The sequence below is a fragment of the Lissotriton vulgaris genome, chromosome 5 (genome assembly GCF_964263255.1).
Source record: "Lissotriton vulgaris chromosome 5, aLisVul1.2, whole genome shotgun sequence".
Lineage (NCBI taxonomy): Eukaryota > Metazoa > Chordata > Amphibia > Caudata > Salamandridae > Lissotriton > Lissotriton vulgaris.
The window spans coordinates 1,530,631,568-1,530,654,305 of record NC_141693.1 but is presented as its reverse complement, the minus strand read 5'-3'; the positions used below and the strand labels follow the sequence as shown (position 1 = coordinate 1,530,654,305).

Here is a 22,738-nt window from a genome sequence, read left to right as displayed (position 1 = left end):
TCAGCGGGTCTTGGGCTCAAAAATTATATGGACCTGATCATTCTCGCCTCGGTGCCTATTCCAATCATGGAGTCTCACTGTGCAACTCTGGGCAATAGCTTGCTTAATCTCCACAACGGCCCCCACAACGCTAAGGATGCCTGGCCTCCACCTTGGGGGTGCCCAGGAGTGGACTCCTCACACAGGGAAAGCCAGGATGGGTTCTACAGCGGTATTCGTACAAGCGCCTTGAGAACCTTGGGGTGAGTAGTGCGCTATACAAGTATCAATTTACATTTACATGCTGCATCAGGGCGCTCATGAGTAAAGCTCTTATGTCCTTTGGAACCCACGTCAATGAACTGTCTAAAATCAGATATATAGACAGCAGATGCAAAACTAAATTATTGACTCATTTTGATTGATTATGAATAATTTATCTCATGTTCAGCATGGGAAATTGACAATTTCTATTTTTTTCACAGGCATTATCCACTCATATGGAACTGGTAAACCAATCCCTTGTGACTGAGTTCATCATCCTGGGATTCCCAAGTGTCTGGGAGCTGGAAATGGTCTTGTTTGTGTTGTTTCTGGTCATGTACATTCTCACCATCACGGAACATGTAGTCATCATTGTAGTAATCTACAAGGACTATCGCCTTCACACACCTATGTATTTTTTCCTTATTAACTTATCTTTCCTCGAAATTGGATATGTCACCGTTACTGTCCCAAAGATGTTGGTCAACTTCATCTCTGCAAGCAAAACAATCTCTATTTCAGGTTGTTTTGCACAGATGCATATATTTTTTCTCTTGGGGACAACAGAATGCTTTTTGTTAACTGCAATGGCTTATGACAGGTACGTAGCAATCTGCAACCCCTTGCACTATAGCACCATCATGAACAGAAGTATGTGCATTCGCTTTGCCAGCTGCTGCTGGTTTGGTGGTTTCTTGGCTCCAATTTTGCCTTCAACCTTCACATTTACCCTCATTTTCTGTGGGTCCAATATCATCAACCACTTCTTTTGTGATGCCCCTCCACTTCTGAAACTTGCTTGCACTGATATTTACATTATCAACATAATAAATTTTGTTGAGGGATCGTTGGTGCTACTTACCTCTGTCTTGCTCACGCTAATGTCCTACACAAATATAATTTCTACCATTATGAAAATACCCCCAACAGATGGACGACAAAAGGCTTTCTCTACCTGTGCCTCTCACCTCACCATTGTCCTTATCTTCTATGGCACCACCATTTTCACGTATGTTCGACCAAAGACCATCAATGCTGTTGACTTCAATAAGCTGGTATCTGTCATATACACTAATGTGACTCCTATGATTAACCCGGTGATCTACAGCCTGAGGAACAATGACATAAAGCAAGCAATAAAGAAAGTCATCAGTTGCCGGCATAGAAAATGATAGATAAAGCAACTGTTTACAAATATGTTATGAAACTCCTTCACAAATGTAGATGAAAACACTATATCTTTGAGTAGAAGTGATAGTTTTGTAGAAGGATGAATTAAGTATACTCTTGGACACGTGTTCCTATATAGATTTTATTAGTAATCTATAGAATTAATGTTTCACTCTTATCTGGAGATCAAAGGAAAGAGATGTGATCATAGGTGTAAAGTTGAAGATCAAAACATAGGATTTTTCAACACATGCAACAAGATTCTACACATATGAGGTATTACATTTAGAGTTATGCTTATGTTAGAACAAAGTGTAACATATCATATGTAATTGAGGTGAATATATCCCATTGCATTTCGAATTATCATGGGCTGATATGGCAAAGATCCCATGGGCCCTATTGCAGTCAAGAGAAAGGGTTGTATCCCCTGTTTTGGTAGTAAGAAACAAATGTGCTTGGGGACCTGTGGGCTGTTCACACTCGTGGGCCCTGGTGTGCACTGCATCTGTTGTACTATTGATAACTACTCCACTGTGCCATTTATGCACTCAGCATATAATCACATTATGATAGTATCCTTCTAGAATCTGGATAATAGCTTCCATTTTCCATTTCTGAGGAAGATTGTTGTCCCAAGCCTCGCAGTTGTCCATGAATGTTCAAAGATATTCTACTGCTTCAATGTTACATTGTTGTTTATCCCTGTCTCTGCCTTCCTCTCCCTTGTTTCACCAATGCTGGGCCATTTCTCACTATCTTTCTGTCATGCAGTAAAAATGCAGGAGGTACCCAATAATGTCAATCTAGGTAAATAAAGTACTAGTACAAAAATACTTTGCGGAAATATGTCACTTTATCATTCAATTAAAAGCACTAAAATGCCATTCACTAGAATAACTCACCTCCAAACAAACAAGCAACCATCCATTATCCCATCCACTTACAGCATCACTCACACACAAGTGTAAACAACACATCTATATCACAATGTTATTTACAGGCATCACATCAAATACACCAGATGCACATAACACATAGCCAGGCAGCGCACCATTCCACAAAGAGTATTATACAAAATATTCCCCAAAAACTCACATCTCGACTTCGTACGTCCACACAGAATACCCTTGAATTTAAAAATATCCACTTGCACAACAACACTCATGAAATACAGTGCCTAATTCGGCTCACCCACAACTCTGTTTACCCTGAATAAGTCACACAGATCAACATACACGCACATCCAATCAATCATCCATTTACACCGCATCTCGCTCCCAAGGGTAATACTGTCCAAAGTCACTCACACCATTGCTGACCAACTACCAACCATTTAACAACAGCAATTCGTAGCATCACTCAACAACAGGAATTGCACTTCTTTTGTACATGTTGTACAGTCCCACTTATCCACAATACTACAGCTTTTCATAAAACGCTCACACAAATAGTGGTCTATTCAAAACTGCATTTTGTGGTACTACTAGTGTACTAAATGCTATTCAAAAGCATATGTGCGCATGGTCAGTGACGGCTACCGCCCCCCTCCCTGTGTACCCACATCAACCCAGAACACATTGACACGGAACAGGATTTGTCTTTGGAAGGCGGGGGATCGCAAGACCCCCCGGCCGTATTTATTAAGATACAAAATAATAAAATGATTAAACAAAATATACAATTTTTTATGCAAAAATATTAAGGAACATTAGATACAATCATATCGACAAGTATGATCGGCTAACCTTAACAAGATTCTAATACAGCTTGTTTCCTAACTGAATCTAACATCCTCATCTGAAAGTTTTTGCATACTAACATTTATGGCCATATGGCAAGGTCGCTAACCGGTGTCAGGTCTTACAAGCTGCGCCCTTACCGCAGGTGCGCATACGCAGCAGCCGAGCCCATTAATTACCCGGTCCACCCGTGCAGCCGAGCCCGTTAATTACTCGGTCCACCCATGCAGCCGAGCCCGTTAATTACTCGGTCCACCCATGCAGCCGAGCCCGTTAATTACTCGGTCCACCCCGGTGAACTCCATTTAACCACTGAAGGAGGGCCCCAACTCGCGTCACCAGTTATGGATTGGTGTCGTTACAACGCAGGCTATTACAACGCCTGCTGTTACAACACGGTTTTTACATCGCATACTACTACAACGCATAGTGCTTTTAAGCGCTGGATAGTGATTTATTTAATTTACTATTCCAACTCCAGTCCCCGTGGATAGTAGGGAAGGTGTTGGATAGTAAATTAAATATATTCCCTATCCTAGAGCGCCCCCCAGCGCAATGCATTGTAATGGTTTGCGTTGTAATGGTAGTGCGTTGTAATAAATGCGTTGTAAGTGATGTTTCCCCCAGTTATACCTGCCCCTGAAGTTCTAGGAGGGGCCCCTTCCTCCCCCTGGGCGGACAACTCCAAAGGATGATGCCGCCCCCTCAGACCTTAAAATAGCTGCTCACCGGTCATGACCTTACCGCATGTCCAATACCTTAATAAATACGACGACCTGTGGAAAAAGAACTAAAGGACAACTACACTATCGAAATCAACATGCATGACATCCATCATCAGTCTACTAGGGGAAAAAAGGCCTAAAGAAAATACACGAGAAATATACACAACAAACAGTATGTACCAAAACGTTGTAACCGACATTTATGCTACAATAATACATCCTAAATGGGAAAACAAATTAATTAATATCAGAACAGGTATTCATAATGTACAGCATAGCTTTGTTCCAGGGATGGTGGGTGGGGAAAATTAGGAGTCCCCGAGCGCGGGGCACGACCAGTGTGGGGGAGCGTCAGGCGACAAGAAGGGCCACCTGAGCGCCCCCCCCCTCCTTTATTCCCAGGGACGCGGGGAGAGGGCGGGCCGTCCTCTCCCCCTCCCCCCTCCCCTAGCCGCCCCCCCCCTCTGACCCGGAGGTCCGCACACACCTTCCGGGTCAGGGATCGGGCGCTGGCCAACCGGTGGTGTGGCGCACACCTCCCGCGTAATCATTGGACTCCGGGAGATCACGCCCCCCCCACCACGAGAGGCAAGGGGAAAGGGGATCGCCGCACCGCCATGCGGGTGGGGGGCAGCGTGCCCCCCCTTTTCAGAAGCTCAGCCTCCATCTTCCTATTGTTTTTGTGTAAAGATCATAGCCCTGACTATCAAATCTCCGCAAAGGGAAGTAAATATTTTAGTTGTAAATGTGGGAAGAAAAGAGGGGCAGGGAGGGAGGGTCTAGGGAGCAGTAGGGAGTTTTTTTGGGTATGGACATCCACTCATCCACCAAGGACTAAACCCATTGTACACTAATTGCACTGAAGGTATTATAGCCAAAATGGACCTAAAATTTAGTAAATATATTCCAGCGCAGAACTGGAGCAAGTCCTGCAGCCCCTGGTACTGCAACACCCTCCCATGGATGTCAATGGAGGAGTTCATGGTCTAAAATAAAACCCCATATAAAATATTGTAAAATGTTATTTGATTATTTAAACTATTTAAAAACATAAATACATTTGATTTAATGCTTAAAAAATCAAAAATAACAACTAATCTTTATTTAATTAAAAATGTGACCTTATTTTTATTTAAATAAAAAATGTATGTATAATTATGGTTTGTTAGGATATAATTACATTATTTTGAATTAATTGCGTATATCACTTTTAATACTTATCAATACATAATAAAAATATGTTTTTAAGTAAGTAATTCATGTTTCATTACATTTTAGAAACATTCATATTTTATTTAATTACATATTTAATTCAAAATTAAATTAATAGTGCTGCATATTTATTTTTCTTCTACATTAACAATACATATATACAATCGATTTACATTGGTCTTGAACATAAAAATTGTTTGGGTATTTTTATTAAAGTTTTATAAACTTTTGAACTTTTCCCTTTTCTTTGCCATGGAGACATATCTGCACCACTGGAAGGAATTGCTCTTTTTGCAGCAGTGTACTTTTTGAGGTGTCGTATCAATTGAGCTGACATGCACAGTGCAAAGTGCTATTATTAAAATGAATAAAGGGGAGCCTGCACCATCGAGACCTAGAGCAATGTGTGAAGGGAGCTTACCTTCTATTGGTGAAGAACCCCCATGGGCACAAGCTCCCATCCTGAGTAATGAAGGCCCTTAAGGCAGTGATCAGCCGGGGCGCTTGATTGGGCCTCAAAGCTACTGCATGCTCAGGCTCCTGTGCATCGGAGGCAGTGCTGTCACTGAGAGGTGACACAGAGAGGATTATTGAAAGTACTATTTGTGCACCTAAGGCACTGAAACAAGGGAAGTTGTCATCTTTTCATGACTAGTGAATATAGATAAAGTAGCTTTTCCCCACTAGTGGCAGTTAGAAGGAGCTGGCTGAAGCTTGTCACACCATTCTAACACAAGGATGCTGGTGAGCGAGGCTGTCACTATATGATAGGTTGGACTGATGCCTCAGGAAAGAAGGGTGGCTTGTTGTACACATATAAAGAACACACCATGGAGGAGGGTGTGGCATGGAGTACAGATGCACAGGAGCCAACAAACAATTAAATGCAATGCAAATCCTCAATCACTTAGACAGATGTGAAGCAACCTAATTTGGAAGGGAGAGCAATCACTAAAAAAAATGAAAGTGTGGCAACCAATGTAGCTCTGCTGCAGCAAGACTTGGACACATTCAGGGCACTCTCCATGGAAGTTAAACATAAAATATCAGCACTTCAAGATGACGCAAGGGAGTACTCAAGACATCTTGTTGATATGAAAGCCATGGTAAAAAGAGATAAAGAGAAATTGACAGACCCATATGATACGTCAAGGGGGAATTATATGCACATTCTTGGATTGCCTGTGGGAAGGGAAACATGCTCACTGCAATGCTTTGAAAACGTGTTGCTAGAGTTGCTAGCATGCCTGGATGGAGACAGAACACACACAATACAGGGGCTCCTCCTTGAATGACATCAGAGCAAATGAAGGGTATTGAGATACAAGTTGCATACTAACAATGGCATGACAGCAGAAGGATATTAAATACAATGGATATCGGATATCAATCTATCCTCATTACAATGTAAAGACTCTAACAGACAGCAATAACAGTGATAATATAGAATGTTAAGCGTATGAATGGAGCTTTAAATGGTAAATATGTGGGACAGGATGTATGCACATTGGATTCGCTAAAAATGGTTGCAAGTTGTGCATCAGCTTTTAGCTAATCCAAACGTATTTTACAAACCAACCAATGTACTACTAGGTTGGTTCATTCACAGTGGGTAGCAATTTGACCTACCTCATGAAAATTACTGAGGGCTGTTGCAATTTGTGATCCACTATGACCACTGCGATCCAAGTGAGAGTGGCCTGCTAGGGTCAGTGGACCACCATGCCTGTGATTGCTTTTAAATGAAGCATTTATTTTTTTAATTTCAGCTGATCTTTTGATTGCCTATCTTTTTATGTACGATGTCTTCACAGTCCAAAAAGTACTATTAGTATTACAAACCTGTCAGCCTTAGCATGATCTTCACTTCCACCTGACTTTTTGACTTTCTCCTCAACTTTTTCTGATCTCATTTTTGCTGGCAGTAGGTCTCTGCACGATGCTAACCAATGCTAAAGAGTTTTGCTCTCTACTTAGAATGGAAATATTGGCTTATCCCCAATTGGAATATTTAATTTACTTATATATCCTGAGTAAAGTGGCATTACATGTGCCCATTGGCCTGTACATCAAATGCTACTTGTGTGCCTGCAGCACTGGTTGCGCCACCCACTTAAGTAGCCCTTTCAATATGTCTCAGGCCTGCCATTGCAGAACCTATATGTGCAGCTTAAGCTGCCATTTCGATCTGGTGAAATAAATGATAATGATAATGATGATACTTGTAAAGCGCACTGTTACCCCATCTCGGGGTGTCCTGGCGCTGAAGACCGCTGGGGAACCCGTCCTGGCTTTCCCTGTGAGATGGTCCCTTCTGGGTATCTCCAAGGTGAAACCAGGCATCCCCGGCGTTTGTGGGGGGCCGTTGTGGAGATGAGGCAAGCTAATGCCCAGAGTTGCCGAGTGTGATCCCTGGTTAGAGTAGGCACCAAAGCGAGAATTATCGAGTCCGCTGACCCTGGTCCACGACCCTGCCACGTCGGGAATTGAACCCTGGTCCCGGGCCATTCTCTGCTTCTGGGTCTGCTGCCTCTAACCAGTGAGCCACACCACTCCACTTTTTTTCAGGCCCAAACCTTTCATTTCAATACATATTAGTCACCCCTAGGGTAGGCCTTGGAAAGCCCAGAGGGTAGGGTGTAATTTATTTAAGAAGGTAGGACATGTACATTTAAGTTTTACATGTCGTGGTAGTGAAAAACTCCTAAACTCCTTTTTTCACTACTGCAAGGCCTATATGTACCATAGAGTAACATGGGTATTACCTTAACAGGTTATTTTATAAGTGTTATTTACAAATGGAAATATATAACTGATGAATTAATCAAGGGGGGTGCAGCTCAAAAAAGTTCAACAGGCCAGTGTAAGTGAAAAAGTAACTTTTTTATTCGAATATTTTTTTTTAAATGGCATATGATTGTAGATAATGTAGCCAACGTGTTTCGTTCCCCTATAGGGAACTTCCTCAGGGCAAACACAGTATCATACGGTTAGGTACTGATCGAAAGGTATATCTGCCAGAATTGCAAGAGCCCGTTGTCTAAAAGCGATAGCTGTTCACACAGAATGAAATGCTCCTTTGTGATCCTGTTTCGGAAAGAACAGAAATTTCCAATCCGCAACTAAATATTAGAGAGAAATCCAACTATGATATGTTGAACCCATCCGCATAAATCAATGATCTGGAGGTAGCTACAAAGAACACCCAGGCCCCTCCAGGATGGAAGACATATTAAGTCGATATGGCGAGGATGAGACCCAAGTCTAGGATCAGAGGGTAGCTATGGAACCTGTAATCGTACCCAAGCTACTCCAGGTTTAGCGGTCCTCTCAGATCAGAATGGCAACAATGAGGTACATCTCCAATTTTGAAAAGTATCTGTGATAATACCAAAGATGCTCCAAGGTTGGAGACTTCGCAGATCGGTATAGCGACAACGAGATGTTATTTTATTTGAGTTTGTAGAGCACCTGGTTACACTAACCAGTGTGTCCCTGCGCTAAGGTAGCAGCCATAAAACCGGAAATCCACAACATAAATATACAAATGACACACTAGATTAACCGACAGGAAATAGAAAGGTCTTCAGACCTTTATGAAAGATGGCTCCAAATACTTGAGGGAGGGTATTCCACAGCTGGGCCGCCACATACCGAAATGAGTGGCCACCCATCCTGGCTCTCCTGATCTTAGAAATGTGCACCGGTCCTCTCCCACTTGATCTAAGCAATCGAGTAGGTGCATAGGGAGTAAGAAGGTTGTGTAAATACACAGGACCCTTTTTCTGTAAAATCCAGTTGCTTACACACATAGCCTTGAACTTCACGCCCTCCCTAATGGGAAGTCAGTGCAGGAAGCCAAGTGATTTCTTTACAGACGCTCTCCTAGGTAACATAAGAACAAGTCTTGCAGCTGCATTCTGGATACCCTGCAATCTCCTTATGCACTTGTCGGTTGCGCCCAGATACAGGAGATTGCAGTGGCCCAGGTGCGAGGTCACCAAGGCATGCACCTTGATGTTTCTGGATGCATTAGGGAGGGTATCCAGGGTCTTCCATAGACCTTGTAGGATGCTAAAACAAGTGCCTGTCACCCGCCTGGTGTGGTACTCAAAAGACAGTTTGTTATCCACCCATACGCCGAGGTTTATTGCTTGTTCACACGGTGTCGGGGTAGAGCCCAACGTCTGAGGCCACCATGCCGATGACCAAAGTGACAGAGCCTTCCCTAGTACCGCTACCTCGGTCTTAGTACCATTAAGCTTAAGACAATTACTTGCCATACACTCGACCAGTTCTTGCAGGAACGACATAAAGTTAACAACCGCATCGGGCCGAGCCTGAGTCCGGGAGACCACTAGCTGAGTGTCATCGGTATAGGACAGGGCGTTAATCCCAAATGTATCCGCTATTTTTGCCAGGGGGGCGACATAGAGATTAAATAGAGTCGGACTCAGAGTTGCGTCCTGAGGAACCCCCTGCATCAGATTGATGTTCCTAGAATAGTGGTCCCCTTGCATAACTTGAAAGCTACGCTCAGTCAGAAAAGATTCCAGCCATTTCAGAGCCCCATCAATAACACCACCTCTCTTTAAAGCTTGCAACAGGGTATGGTGGGCGACAGTGTCAAACGCGGCACTTAGATTTAATCCGTATCTAACCATATCTCAGTGACGAATAGGACATCTATTTGTCCTTCCATGAGTTGGTCATGTATCTCAATCTTATGCTTCCTCATGGACCTACAATTAATTAGAGAAAGGGCGAGCCGGGAGCCTGCTTTCCTGTTCTCCATCAACACCTTCGCTTCAAATGGACAGTGTTCACACTGCCAACATTTGCTATCTAAAATTATACTGTGCTTACACTGCGCTTTCATAGTTGGGCAGAGTGTGCGGAGTGTCTGGGCGCTATAGTGGATGGTGGGCCCAAATCCATCAAGGGTTCTGGCGCCTAGTCCCGGTCGGCCACGGATGGGCGCAGATGGGCAAACACGGGCGCAGACGGGCTTGCCTCTGGCGCGCCTTCTGCGCGCCAGCGGTGCACCCACTGCTCGCGTCAGCTGTGCGGCCGCAGAGGCATGGTCAATTTGAAGGCTACCTCACCAACACTAGAGCGCTGCCCCCACTGGAAGTGCCTGTCTCTGTCTGCCCCGCCCTCCGCTCAACGGTAAACACTGCATCGGACCAGGGCGGAAGACCAGGGAATAGAGAACTGGTAAGTTCACCCAAGCCCCTCAAACCTGTTAATTAAAAAACAGTATTGCCCCCAAGTTAAAATAAGTGTCAAGTTTGTGTTCCAAGGAGGTGAATTTCATTCAGCCCACGTGTATTGCATCATGGCTCATAAAGTATATGAACTAAGTGCGAAGAGTACCTATTAAACTCAATGTCTGGAAACGTGTCGCATGTCTTCCTCTTATTCACATATATAACTGGTTCAAGTTTTGTGTCTCTGTAATCCTAATACAAAATTCTAACCTAAAGTTGGGGCCAGGTTTTAAATTGCAATTCTTAAAATTGCATTTTTTGAAAGTTTAACTACTAAATTAAATGTATCTGGTGCACACCCTACTCTTTTTCAGCTAAACCCTTCACTCCTATTTTATAAGTCTCTATGAGTGTGCTATACTGTGGCTTGTACTGTATAATACACATGGGCAATAACTGAAAATAAACCCATACAATAATGATTGTGTGAAGCAGCATGCACTATATTCTAAGTTTATTAAAAAAAAAGTTTTATCAACGTATACATTTAATTCTCAGTGATTGTACATTTCAAAGTCAATTCTTACATGTATTTAGAAAATGACAATAATATTTGTTTTACATTAACATTCATATTCACCGTGAATATATTCTTCATACAAAATGCATTTCCGAAATTAATGGTTCCTTCCTCAGGGTCAACTGAAAACAAAGTCAAACAACAGGATGAATGTATTTGCCGAAACATAGTTGTATGTAATCTACAACCAAAATACTTATATCTACTCTCAGCCATTCAACCCACACTTGAACTAAATAAATGCTGAACAGAATGAAAAGAGAAAACCAAGGTCTCATCAAGCAACTAACCTGCAAACCAATAGTGACCACAGTATGAAAGGGTCCATGGCTCATTGTGTTTACCCTGCAGTGCTTTGTGGTCCTGCATAGCCATGGTAGCATTCTATTTACAGAAACTCTAGCACTCACATTCAAAACTAATACGCGTTATGGGGACAAAGAAATCCTCTGGAGTAACCCAGATTTGTAGCCCCTATAATAGAAGCCTGAATCCTGTCAAGTTAAAAGCAACAATTCATCATAACTGACTATTAATGCTATGTGTCAGCTTTTTCAAATTACAGTAATATACCTTGTGAGAGTCGAGGTGAGAGCATCGCCATTTGGGAACTGATACGGAGCTTCAGATTGCTTTAAGTACTAAAAAATTGTTCAACCTTTTAGAAGGTTATAAGAAATTGTCATCAACCAATATCTTCAAACACTAACTAAAAAAGTAATGCCCCAAATCTTACCTCACTAGTTGAAAAGGACTGTCAACACATCGACGACAGCACTCCAGAGCCAAGGCGTGTTTTGTCAATTCCCTACTGTATGATATGAAGCTATCTCCTGCGTAATCACGTATAATGTGAAACCGAGGTGCCATTAGAAATAAATATAGGACTACAAAGTTCAATTGCTCAAGTTTTTAAATGCCAGTTCGGCCATATTAAAACAGTGTGAAATGGTGAATAAACCAATACATAATATTGGGCATTAGATCTCGAGCTAAATAGTCAAGAGTAAGAGAGGCCATAGTGACCGTTTCGTGAATGGTAAACAAATTGCAGTGATGGGGATAATTTGCATGCTTTTGATAAAGTGAGAGGAAAGCTACTGGATTACATACAGAGAGTGGAATGATCACATTTCAGCAAATGTATCATGTTGTAGACAAAACATTTGGAACATACCATATGTTAAAACAAAAAACTTCACCAGGTATAATATTCTCAAGTTCCTGTACATTCAATAATCTAATTTGGATTGTAATATACTGTGTTAAATGTATGAGCGGATAAAGCTGAGTGATAAGAAGCAACGAAATACTATTGTTTTGTTCAATCCTTTATGATCCTGGGTGTTACAATGTTTTAACCAAAAGTTGTCTCTCTGAATTAATTTCTTGGAATTGTTTGAATCTGAGATCATTGTGAGTGCCTCCACAATTTGAAACCGTAAGTGGGCCAGGTTATGGTTATATCACTTCCATGAGATGCTAGGTTTGAACTAGGGTTTCTGTTTATTATGCGACATGTGTGCTCTGTAATGCAAATTGTAATCTTCCTCTCGGTTTTGCCAATGTACATCAGTCCACATTGACTTTTATTGAATAAATTACATTGCTGGTATTGCAGTCTGCGGAGTATTCCAGTTTAGTGGTTTTTCCTTTTAGAGGATGTGATATGGTGTTACCCATAATCACATTGTTACAATGGGTGCAGTTAAGGCATTTTTTTCATCCTAGTCCATTGTGGTGGGATACCCTTATTGCTAGTTGCTAGAAGGTCTTTCTAGTTTTTTGCCATAGTATATGTGAATATGGGTGATTTGGAGAAGATACATCGAAACTCTGGCTCATGCTGTAATAATTCCCATCTTTTCTTAATGATCTTATTTGTAATGTGAGAACTCATTGAGAATCTTGACACAAGGAGAGGCATTTCTGTCTGTTAGTTGATCATTGTTTTTGCAGTTTTTTTTAAGAGAATTTTGCTGGATGTGGACATAACTTCTATTGCTGTGCTAGCCAAAAGGTCTTGCAGATATCCTCTATGTTTTTACATTTGCTTATGCTCTTCAATTGTTGATAGACATATCCTTTTATCAGACGTTATCCTTCTTATTCGCATAAATTGTGATTTCGGTAAATTTCTCTTTAAAGAGGTGGGTGAAAACTCTCCTATAATAAGCAGGTGTTCCTGTCCGTGCTCTTACAAAAGATGCTAGTCTGAATTTGATTATCACAATTTTCCAACTGTACATCCAAGAAAGACAGATTATATCTATCCTTGGCACAAGTGATTTTGATTCTCGGGTTCCTTGAGTTTAGCATTTCCATATGAGTTCCAAATGTTTATTGTGTTCCATTCTACAATACAAAAATCATCAATAAACCCATGACAGAAGATAATGGGTTTCTGGGTTCATAAGAATGTATTTTTCTACAAATTTCATCATGAAAATGTATATGCTGGAACTCAGTGAAACCCATTGAAGTAAAAGTGTAAGACTTCCAGTAAAAATATTTTGTTTGCCTTGAGTTCAGGTTGTTGTAGTAGTGCCCATTCTACTGCTTTGAAACCTTCATAGTGTTGAATAAAGGTATACAGTCAGTGATGTTATGTTAACAGTACACAACCAACAATTGGCTGGAGCGTATGGTGGCAGTTTATGTAGAAGTTTCAAAAAATGACTATTATCTTGTATGTAAGATTTCCAATGTTGCATAAAAGGCTGTAAAAAACGAATCCAAATATCTTCCCAATGGTTCTTGTAAAGATCTGCATGCCAAAACTATTGGTCTAAATGGAGGGTCAAGAGTTTCCTTGTGTATTTTTGGTGGCATGTATAGTCTGGGTCTCCTTGGAAATTCGGTCAATAAAAATTATCTTTGTCGTGTTATTAATCCAATCCATTTCCACCTTTGTCAAGAATCTCTGTTAAAGTCTTCTTAATCTCATTCATGGCATCACGTTTCAGCGGCATGTATGTGGAATTATCTGCGGGATGTATGTGGAATTATCTGCGGGATGTTTGTTGACTTTCTTGATATAATAGCTTGTATCCATTATAACCAAGCCTCCTCCCTTGTCAGCTGATTGAAAAGTCAGATTGGAATTTTGTGATAATTTCCTTAGGACATTGACCTCTAATCTTGACAGGTTTGAATGTTTGTTGGTTGAGAACTTGAGTTTTTCAAAGGTATCTAAGGTCTTATGCGAAACTAGATTCAACATAGGTGCTTTTCGGTTTAAATTCCTTTTGCTTTATGTCTTCCAAGAAATTGTTGGTACTACATTTTCAAAGAAATGACCTAGCTCTAGAGTTCTCATCAGTTTATAGAGGAAAATTTCTGTTTCCAATAAGTTTGGGATGTAAGTCGGCACAAATGATGTTCCTTTCTCCAAATGAATTGCTGTTTGTTGGTCAGTTTTGTAGATGATAAATTCATACCCAAACTTTGGGTTGGCTCGAAGATTTTTCTGAATTCTTATTTTTTGTTTTTCCTCTCCGGGTTTTGTGTACAGTGTTGATCATTTTTATGTTGATACTTCTGGTGGATGGACACAATCCAGACTTGAGGATAAAAAAGTTGAAGTAGATATTGGCTGGTGGTATTTTGTCTGATTGTCCAATGTTTGCATCACTCTGAGGGAGTGGTAACCTTGTAGGTTCTATGTCTTTGTCTGATACTACGCTCTCTTCTGATGAGGTTTCTTGTTTTCCCACATGTCTTCTTTGGGTATACATTTCGGACCATGTAAAAACTTTATTAGGTTTATAGTCAATGGTGTCCCTCCTAAATTTACGTAGTTTTTGTTCCTGTAATTCTTTGCCATCATTTTCTAAATTAGTTGTCACTTCATCCAAGGTTGTCTACCATGTAGTTTGTTCTAACCGTGTGGATACTTCTTGTTTAATGTTATATTCTTTTCCTCAATTTCTTTGATGACTGGGATAACTCTTCAGTGAGTAAAAGTATAAAATCCAAGGAACATTTATTGAGAATGGATAACCATTTTTCCATAAAAAATTTGGAGTACTGGAATCTGAATAGCATAGGTTTAATTGCCAGTCGTAAACCCCTCGGAATTTGCTTTGCTTTATGATATTGGATTAGAGGTGATGCATGGAGTTTTTGATTCAATTCTCTGTACAACAAATATTCCAATTGTTTCAATTGTTATGTTGTGGTACCTCCTGTCGTTCCAAATGACTTTGTTTCCTTAATTTCATGCATAATTTTCTGCTACTTGTTCAGACCTATACGCCCAGGTGTCTGCTTGGTTGTCCTTAATGCTTCATATGCTTTCAAACTACATTTTTATGGGTGCACTATATACCTGTAGAGAGTAAATTCTAGAAATCCTTAATGAAATGTATCTGGTTCACACCTGACTGTTTGTCAGCTAAACCCTTTCCTCCTATTGTATGAATCTCTATGAGTGTGCTATGCAGTGACGTGTACTGTCTAATACACGTGGAAAATAACTGAAAGTTAGTGTTTGTAGATATCGGGTGACGACATCTTCTTATAACCTCCTTAAAGTTTGCACTATTTTTGAAGCTCCATATCAGTTCGCAAATGGGGATGCTCTCACCTCGACTCTCATGAGGTATGTTTCAGTAATATGATGGAATCTTTAAAAAAGCTGACACATAGCTTTAATAGTCAGTAATATTGAATTGCTGCTTTCAACTTGACAGGATTTCGGTGTCCATAAGACAGACTATAAATCTTGGTTACTCTGGAGTGATTTTTTTGTTCTGACATCACAGATTAGTTTTGAATGTGAGTGCCAGTGTTTTTTTAAAATAGAATGCTACCATCTCTATGTGGACCACTAAATGGCCATGGAATTTTTCACACTACGGTCACTATTGGTTTGCAGGCCGGTTGCAGGATGAGGCCTTGGTTTTCTCTTTTCATTCTGTTCAGCATTTGTTTCACTACACACTTTCACTATACATTCATCCTATTGATTGACTTTATTTTCAATTGCCCTTGTGGAATGAATCATCAAATTCCGAAATGCATTGGGCACAACTTGTATGAAGAATATATTCATAGAGAATATAAATGCTATTGTAAAAGAAATATTATTGTCATTTTTTTAAATACATGAAAGAATTTACTTTGAAACATGTATGATCACTGAGAGTTAAATGTATACGTTGAATACGTTGATAAAACTTGTTAATTTTTTTTGATACATTCAGAATGAAGTCAGTGATGTTGCTCTCCACCCGTGCCGCTCGGCTCGCTGATTCAACGTCGCTGCTGCCCATTCCTCCTTTGCACCAGGCAGGGGTTCAAGGCTGCTGTCCTCGTATCCCGGTGACGTGCCTGCCTGCTACTGCGTACCTGCTTGTGATATCACTCTTTTTCATTTTGTTTAATTTCACTTATTTTGTTTTGTCATCGCTGCCTCTTCTCTTTTCCTGCCTTCCCCGAGGGTAGTTGTTCCCTGCCCATTTCTACCTGCTGCTCCCCTGCAGCGCCTCCCCGCTCCAGCTTTGTTATGTTATCTAGCATTTATATTGCGCAACAGTTACCCCAAAAGGGTTTCCCGGCGCATACCATGAAAAAATAACACATGAAGTAATGGAAGATTATTTATCGACCAGGCAAGTTTTCAATTGCTTGCGGAAACTGGAATAACTTATTTCTCTACTAAGTGGAATGGGAAGGCAATTCCTGTATGTGGGCCCTAGGTATGTAAAGGATTTTCCTCCCATGTGGGCTAACTTGTATTTTGGAACCGCAAAGCGTCCTTCGGAGGCTGACCTAAGATCTCTCGATGAAACACATGGTGTGACCAAGGAGCAAAGGTATTTGGGGCTGTCCCAGCTTTGATTTTATGCATGTAAATAAGTGCCTTAAACATTACTCTATTTTCTATGGTTAGCCAATATAGTTTCCATCGAAACACGGAGATGGATTTTTTTTTTGGGCATGTTACATAAAAGTCTAACTGCTGCATTTTGGGCCATTCGTAGTCTATGAGTTACTTGTTTGTTGGAACCCACGTAAAGGATGTTTCCGTAGTCTAACCGGGAGGTAATTAAGACATTGACTATTGTTTTGTTGGTAGTTTCTGGTAACATCCAGCAGATTATTTTCAACCATTTGATGATAGAGAAGCAGGTGGCCACAACTTTTACTGATTGGGCCGGCATGCTCAAGGTGTCGTTCACAATTACGCCTTGACTACGTACGTGGGGTACAGGGGTGGGTAGAGCTCCCATTTTGTCTGGCCAATGTTGTGTGTTCCAGAGGTTTTTTTGTTTACCCATTATGAGCACCTCTGTTTTCTCTACGTTTAATTTGAGAAAGTTAGATTGCATCCAGGCTGCAATGTTGGTAAGTCCTGTCTTGAATGTTATGGTGTCATTAGGATTTTGTGCCGATAGCGAGAACATGATTTGGGAATCATCTGCGTATGAGAAGTTTACTTGACCAGATTGCTCTGCTAGCTCTGCCAGGGGTTTCACGTATAGGTTAAAGAGTAACGGACTCAGGATGGAGCCCTGAGGAACTCCATGTGCGTAGGAATGCGTTGTGGACAGGCTTTTTGAGAAAAGACTTGAAAGGTTCTGTTTGAAAGTAAAGCTTGAATCCATTTTAAAGCTCCCTCACCAATTCACTCAGTGTGATTAGGAGTACCGTGTGTGAGATGGTGTTGAAAGCGGCACTCAAATCAAGCAGAATGAGCGCCACTGTTTCTCCTTTGTCAAAATTCTGGCGGATGGTTTCTGTGACCCCTAACAGGGTGGTTTCTGTTGAGAAACCCACCCTGAAACCTGACTGTGAGGGGTGAAGTAGGTGAAGTGAGGGTACATATTGTGTTAGATGAATGTGTATATGTTTTTCCAGAACTTTGGACAGAATTGGTAGCAGAGATATTGGACAATAATTTTTAATGTCATCTGGATCTGCGTTGGATTTCTTTAGCAGTGGGTGAATCATGGCATGTTTCCAAGTGCGAGGAATTTCAGCTTCTTTGATTGATTTGTTGAGAAGATGCGTTAGCACAGATAGCACAGAATGATCTAATGGCTTCAGAATGTTGGCTGGCAATGGGTCCATAGGCGTATCCGATTTGTGGAATTCAAGAGTGAATTCGTATTTTCAATTGTTAAAACGGGCCATTCCGTTAAGATGTAGTCCTTGCCTGTTTCATTGTATTCAAATGCATCTGGGGGATGGTATATCAAAGGTGAAGATGTATTAGTGTTCGCATTGCTATGTTCTACCTGTTCCTGTGAGATTATCTCTTGGTATCCAGCATATCTTATGCTGATGACGTGGTCCTGGTCAGCCACACAAAAGTGGGTCTTCAAAATCTGATTAACACGCTCCATGGGTTCGCCGATGACAATCAATTAGAAGTCAACATCAACAAAACCAAAGTGTTGTCCATAACTAGGAACAAAACGTTGCACACTTGGTCCCTTGGCACAAAAGTAATTTCTAACTGCTCAGAATATAAATACCTTGGGATCATAGTTGATAAAGGTGGCCGCTACCAAAATTAATTAGAAGCCATTAAGAGGAAAGGGATGCTAATAACCATGACACTGAAACAGCTAAAGTCCAACTTGAGTGGTGAGACTCTATTGCCACTGCTTCGAGTGGCGAAAACTAAAATAGAGTCATCAATCACGTATGGCAGTGAGGCCCTAAGAGGTACTGATGCAAAACTTCTAGATATAACTATATCAAAGGCCTACAGACTTCTCTTTCATTTGCCATCCTATACCTCACAAGCTCAGATTCGTTTAGAATTTGGTCTGACAAGCCAAATGCTTGCACGTAGAGGGTCATATATAAAGTGTTGGCACAAAATAAAGAGTTCACCGGAAAACTCCTTGAATCAACAGCTCTGGCAATACCTGACCAACTCCTCTGGAACACCGGCGAAAAAATGCTTAGAGGAGTTCTGAGTATTAAAGGTCTAAAAGAGCTATGGGAGATTCCTCTATCGCATGCACAATTTAAGCATGCAGTGAACAAGAGCTTAAAAAGACATTCTCATGTGGAGGACAAAGCCACCTTTTCTCACAGGCGCCATGCCTGGATGACTCTGTGGACATACAAAACACCGTGGCTCCAAGCATATTTTGGTCTGGGATATGGCTGGAAAACAAAAGAAGCCTTTTTAAAATATAGGTTGGGGATCCTACCTGCCATTCCATATCTACCACCGTGGCTGAGAACGAACTATGGGACTAGATGCCGGCTGTGCGGAATAGGAGTCGAAGACTTAGAACATTTACTATGCACTTGCTCGAGGCTGAAAGAGGAGAGAGCAGCCCTGTTAAAAACAGCCTTTAACGAACTAAGTATCCGCTCACGCAGACAAGCAGTTCTTGCTTGTTTTCATCTTGGTCTTCCTCTGCTAAATGGGAAGCTGGTGAAATTTCTGATACTAGCAGAACGAAAATTACCATGCCAGGCAGTCGGCTAAAGAGGAAATTTCGGGCTGTGACCAGCTGCTATGAACAATTTGCTACTCACGTTTATTGATTTTAGTAATGTTACTTTTTAACTAAAATTTCTTGCTTTTACATTTTCCTTTTTAATTCCACTTGTGGAGATTGTTTTAATGTATATTTGTTTGTAATGGTTTTAATTAACCTAAACAATAAAAGTTACTTACTACTACTCTTGGTAGATGCCCTCGACTTTATTTATGAAGAAGGCTGCTAAATCCTCACATTTAGTTTGAGATAGCAGTGGTGGTTTAGCTACTGTCTCTGAGCCAGCATGTTCCTTCACTGTTTTGAAGAGTGTTTTGGCATTGTTAACGGCATTGCAGAGTGTCAAATCAACAAAAGTTGCTCGGGCTTGTTTACATTCTTGGTGGTATTTGCTCAGAGCCATCTTATAGGTCTGTTTGGAGGGTAGATCATAATTTCTCCTCCACATTCTTTCGAGGATCTTGCAGTTGGTTTTAGAGATTTTTAAGGAATCGTTATAGCAAGGTGCTGGGGGACGATGAATGGTTCTTCTGTATTCGGTGGTAGGCAGGCAGGTGTCAATGGCTTCAGAGAGCCGTTTATGGACTGACTCACAAGGGGACCAATTTTTTGTTCTAGAGTAGGTTTGTGTTTCTCCAGACGTTCGTTAAGTTTGCCGATGTTACTTTTTTCCAATTTCTTTGTATTTCTCCCACTCCTTTGTTATTATTGGAGTTGAGATTATCATGGGGGGAGCTCACCTTAAAATGTATCTGGTAGTGATCGGACCAACTGGTAGGAAGTGCTGGGGATCAAGTGATGGTACTAAGGTTAGAAAAGATTGGATCGAGAAAATGTCCTGCCATATAGGTAGGACAAGAATTTATAAGCTTTAAATTTAGTGAGGACATGTCTGATATAAATCTAGTACTATTGGTGCAGATATGGTCTTCCAAATGTAAGTTCACATCTCCTAAGACTGTAAAGTTAGCTTTGTTGATGGCTAAAGGGGAAATCTCTTCCATGAAAGTGGGGATCCAGTTAGCATGGTATTCAGGAGGGCGATATATTAGTACTCCTGAGAACATAAAGTTAGGGGAAAGAGTTTAAATAAAGCAGCTTCACATGTGGTGATGGTTAGTGTCTCTAGAGAACAACAATAGTTTTTTTTTTTTAAATTATCACAATGCCACCTCCAATCTTTTTTGTTCCAGCTAGTCTAGTTATTGCGTAGTTGGAAGGTAGGGCTATTGCTATTTCGGGCCGAGCTCCCATGGAGCCAGGTTTCAGTTAGAAAAACCGCATCGATCTGGTCATTTAGGAGTAGGTGAAAAAATTTTGATTTATGTTTGGGGAGTGAGTGGCAGTTTATGCTCCTCATGGTATAAAACTTGGATTGGGAGGTTATTTCAACACCAACGGATGTGGGAATTAAGTGAAAGCCACAGTGGGTACAAAAGAAAGGATCGGAAATAGCGTGAGTTTTGATACAATAAAATGTTGGGGATTTATTGAGGGCTTTCAGGGTACTAGAGTTGTATTTATGAATCCTTTGAGGGGCTGGGTTCGTTGTTTTTTCCTTCGTTATATTTGTACCAGGGGTTCTGGCCCTAGGCTCTGGCGCCCGCTGCGAGCGTCCGCTGCGCGTAGAGTCTAAAGTGCCCATTTATCTTGACTGCGCCCAACAACTAGTCCGCTGCCCCTCCGACTACCTCTAAGATGGCGGCGGCGGTTTTCGGCGGCAGTTCCCGGTGTTGCCTAGCACACCCCTGCTCTGCTCCTAATCGGCAGATTCAGGTGGGTGAGTAGCAATTGTGCAGCTTTTAAAAGTATTGCGTGGGATATCGCGAGGCAATTTGTGACACAAGAAACAATTCTAAAGTAAACTTAAAAACACAACCTCCTGGCTTCTGCCTCAGGAGTTACTGACTAGGTGGTATTAAGGTAGGGGGGGGACTGGGCGTCTTTTATCCTGACTGCGCCCAACAACTAGTCCATTGCCCCTCCAAATACCTGTAAGATGGTGGCGGCGGTTTTCGATGGCAGTTCCCGGTGTTGCCTAGTGCCCCAGCTCTGCTCCTAATCGTAAGATTCAGGTGGGTGAGTAGCAATTGTGCAGCTTTTAAAAGTATTGCGTGGGATATCGTGAGGCAATTTGTGACACAAGAAACAATTCTAAAGTAAACTTAAAAACACAACCTCCCGGCTTCCGCCTCAGGAGTTACTGACTAGGTGGTATTAAGGTAGGGGGAGGAACTGGACATCTTTTATCCTGACTGCGCCCAACAACTAGTCCGCTGCCCCACCGAATACCTCTAAGATGGCGGCAGCGATTTTCAGCTGCACTTCCCGGTGTTGCCTAGCGCCCCTGCTCTGCTCCTAATCAGCAGATTCAGGTGGGTGAGTAGCAATTGTGCAGCTTTTAAAAGTATCACGTGGGATATCGCGAGGCAATTTGTGACACAAGAAACAATTCTAAAGTAAACTTAAAAACACAACCTCCTGGCTTCCGCCTCAGGAGTTACTGACTAGGTGGTAGGAGTTACTGACCAGCTGCTCCTCCCTCCCCCTCTCCTCTATTTAATGGTGGCTGCTGCGCAGATGCACAGTGGACGCCCGCAGCGGGCGTGACACTGGCGTGCTTTAGACGCACCAAAGGCAAGTCCGTCTGTCCCCGTCCATTACCAGACCACGACCAGTGCCAGGGACCCTGGATCTCGTGCCACCCACCGCTAAGATTCAGCTGCCCTCCTCGCACTCAACCCCAGAAGAAACAACAACTGCAGCAGTCTGCGCCAAACACGACTCATGGCCAGTTCTCCTGCTGGCACTGCCACCATACCTTCACCAACACATGGATGCCAACACCACTTAAGCCCTAAAATGCATCCTCCTTAATGTGCCTTCTGTACACAGACACACTGTGGAGATCTGTAATCTCCTGGACTCACTGTTACCCGACGTTGCCTTCTTCACAGACACCTGGACCAATGGCTCCTCTCCCCTGACATCGCCATCGCCATCCCAGATGGATACAAGATCCAGAGGAAGGACCACCCCAACAACCCGGGAGGAGGCCTTACCATTATGCACAAAAACTCCCTCCACCTCACCACCTCCAGCGACACCTTCCCTACTGCTGAACACCTGCACTTCCAGGTCCAGAACCAGCCCAACTCTACTCTCCACGACACCCTTGCCTCCAGACCCCCCGGACCCCAGGCCCTTTCCGCCGACACAATCACCGGCCTCATCACACCCCGTGCCATCGCCGCTATGGACTACACAATCATTGGAGACCTGAACTTCCACCTTGACAACCCCAGTAACCTCAACTGCACCACCCTCTGTGACAGTCTTGCCAACATTAGATTGAAACAACTCATCACCACACCAACCCACAAGG

The 22,738-nt window shown here is 42.0% G+C and overlaps 1 protein-coding gene across 1 annotated transcript; it reads left to right on the top strand.

The window, feature by feature from the left end:
* Positions 1-479: 479 nt before the first annotated feature.
* LOC147712939 (olfactory receptor 6B1-like) lies at positions 480-1,415 on the top strand. Its single transcript, XM_086920399.1, has one exon. It carries the CDS (start codon positions 480-482, stop codon positions 1,413-1,415), a length of 936 nt encoding a protein of 311 aa, XP_086776525.1.
* Positions 1,416-22,738: the final 21,323 nt, after the last annotated feature.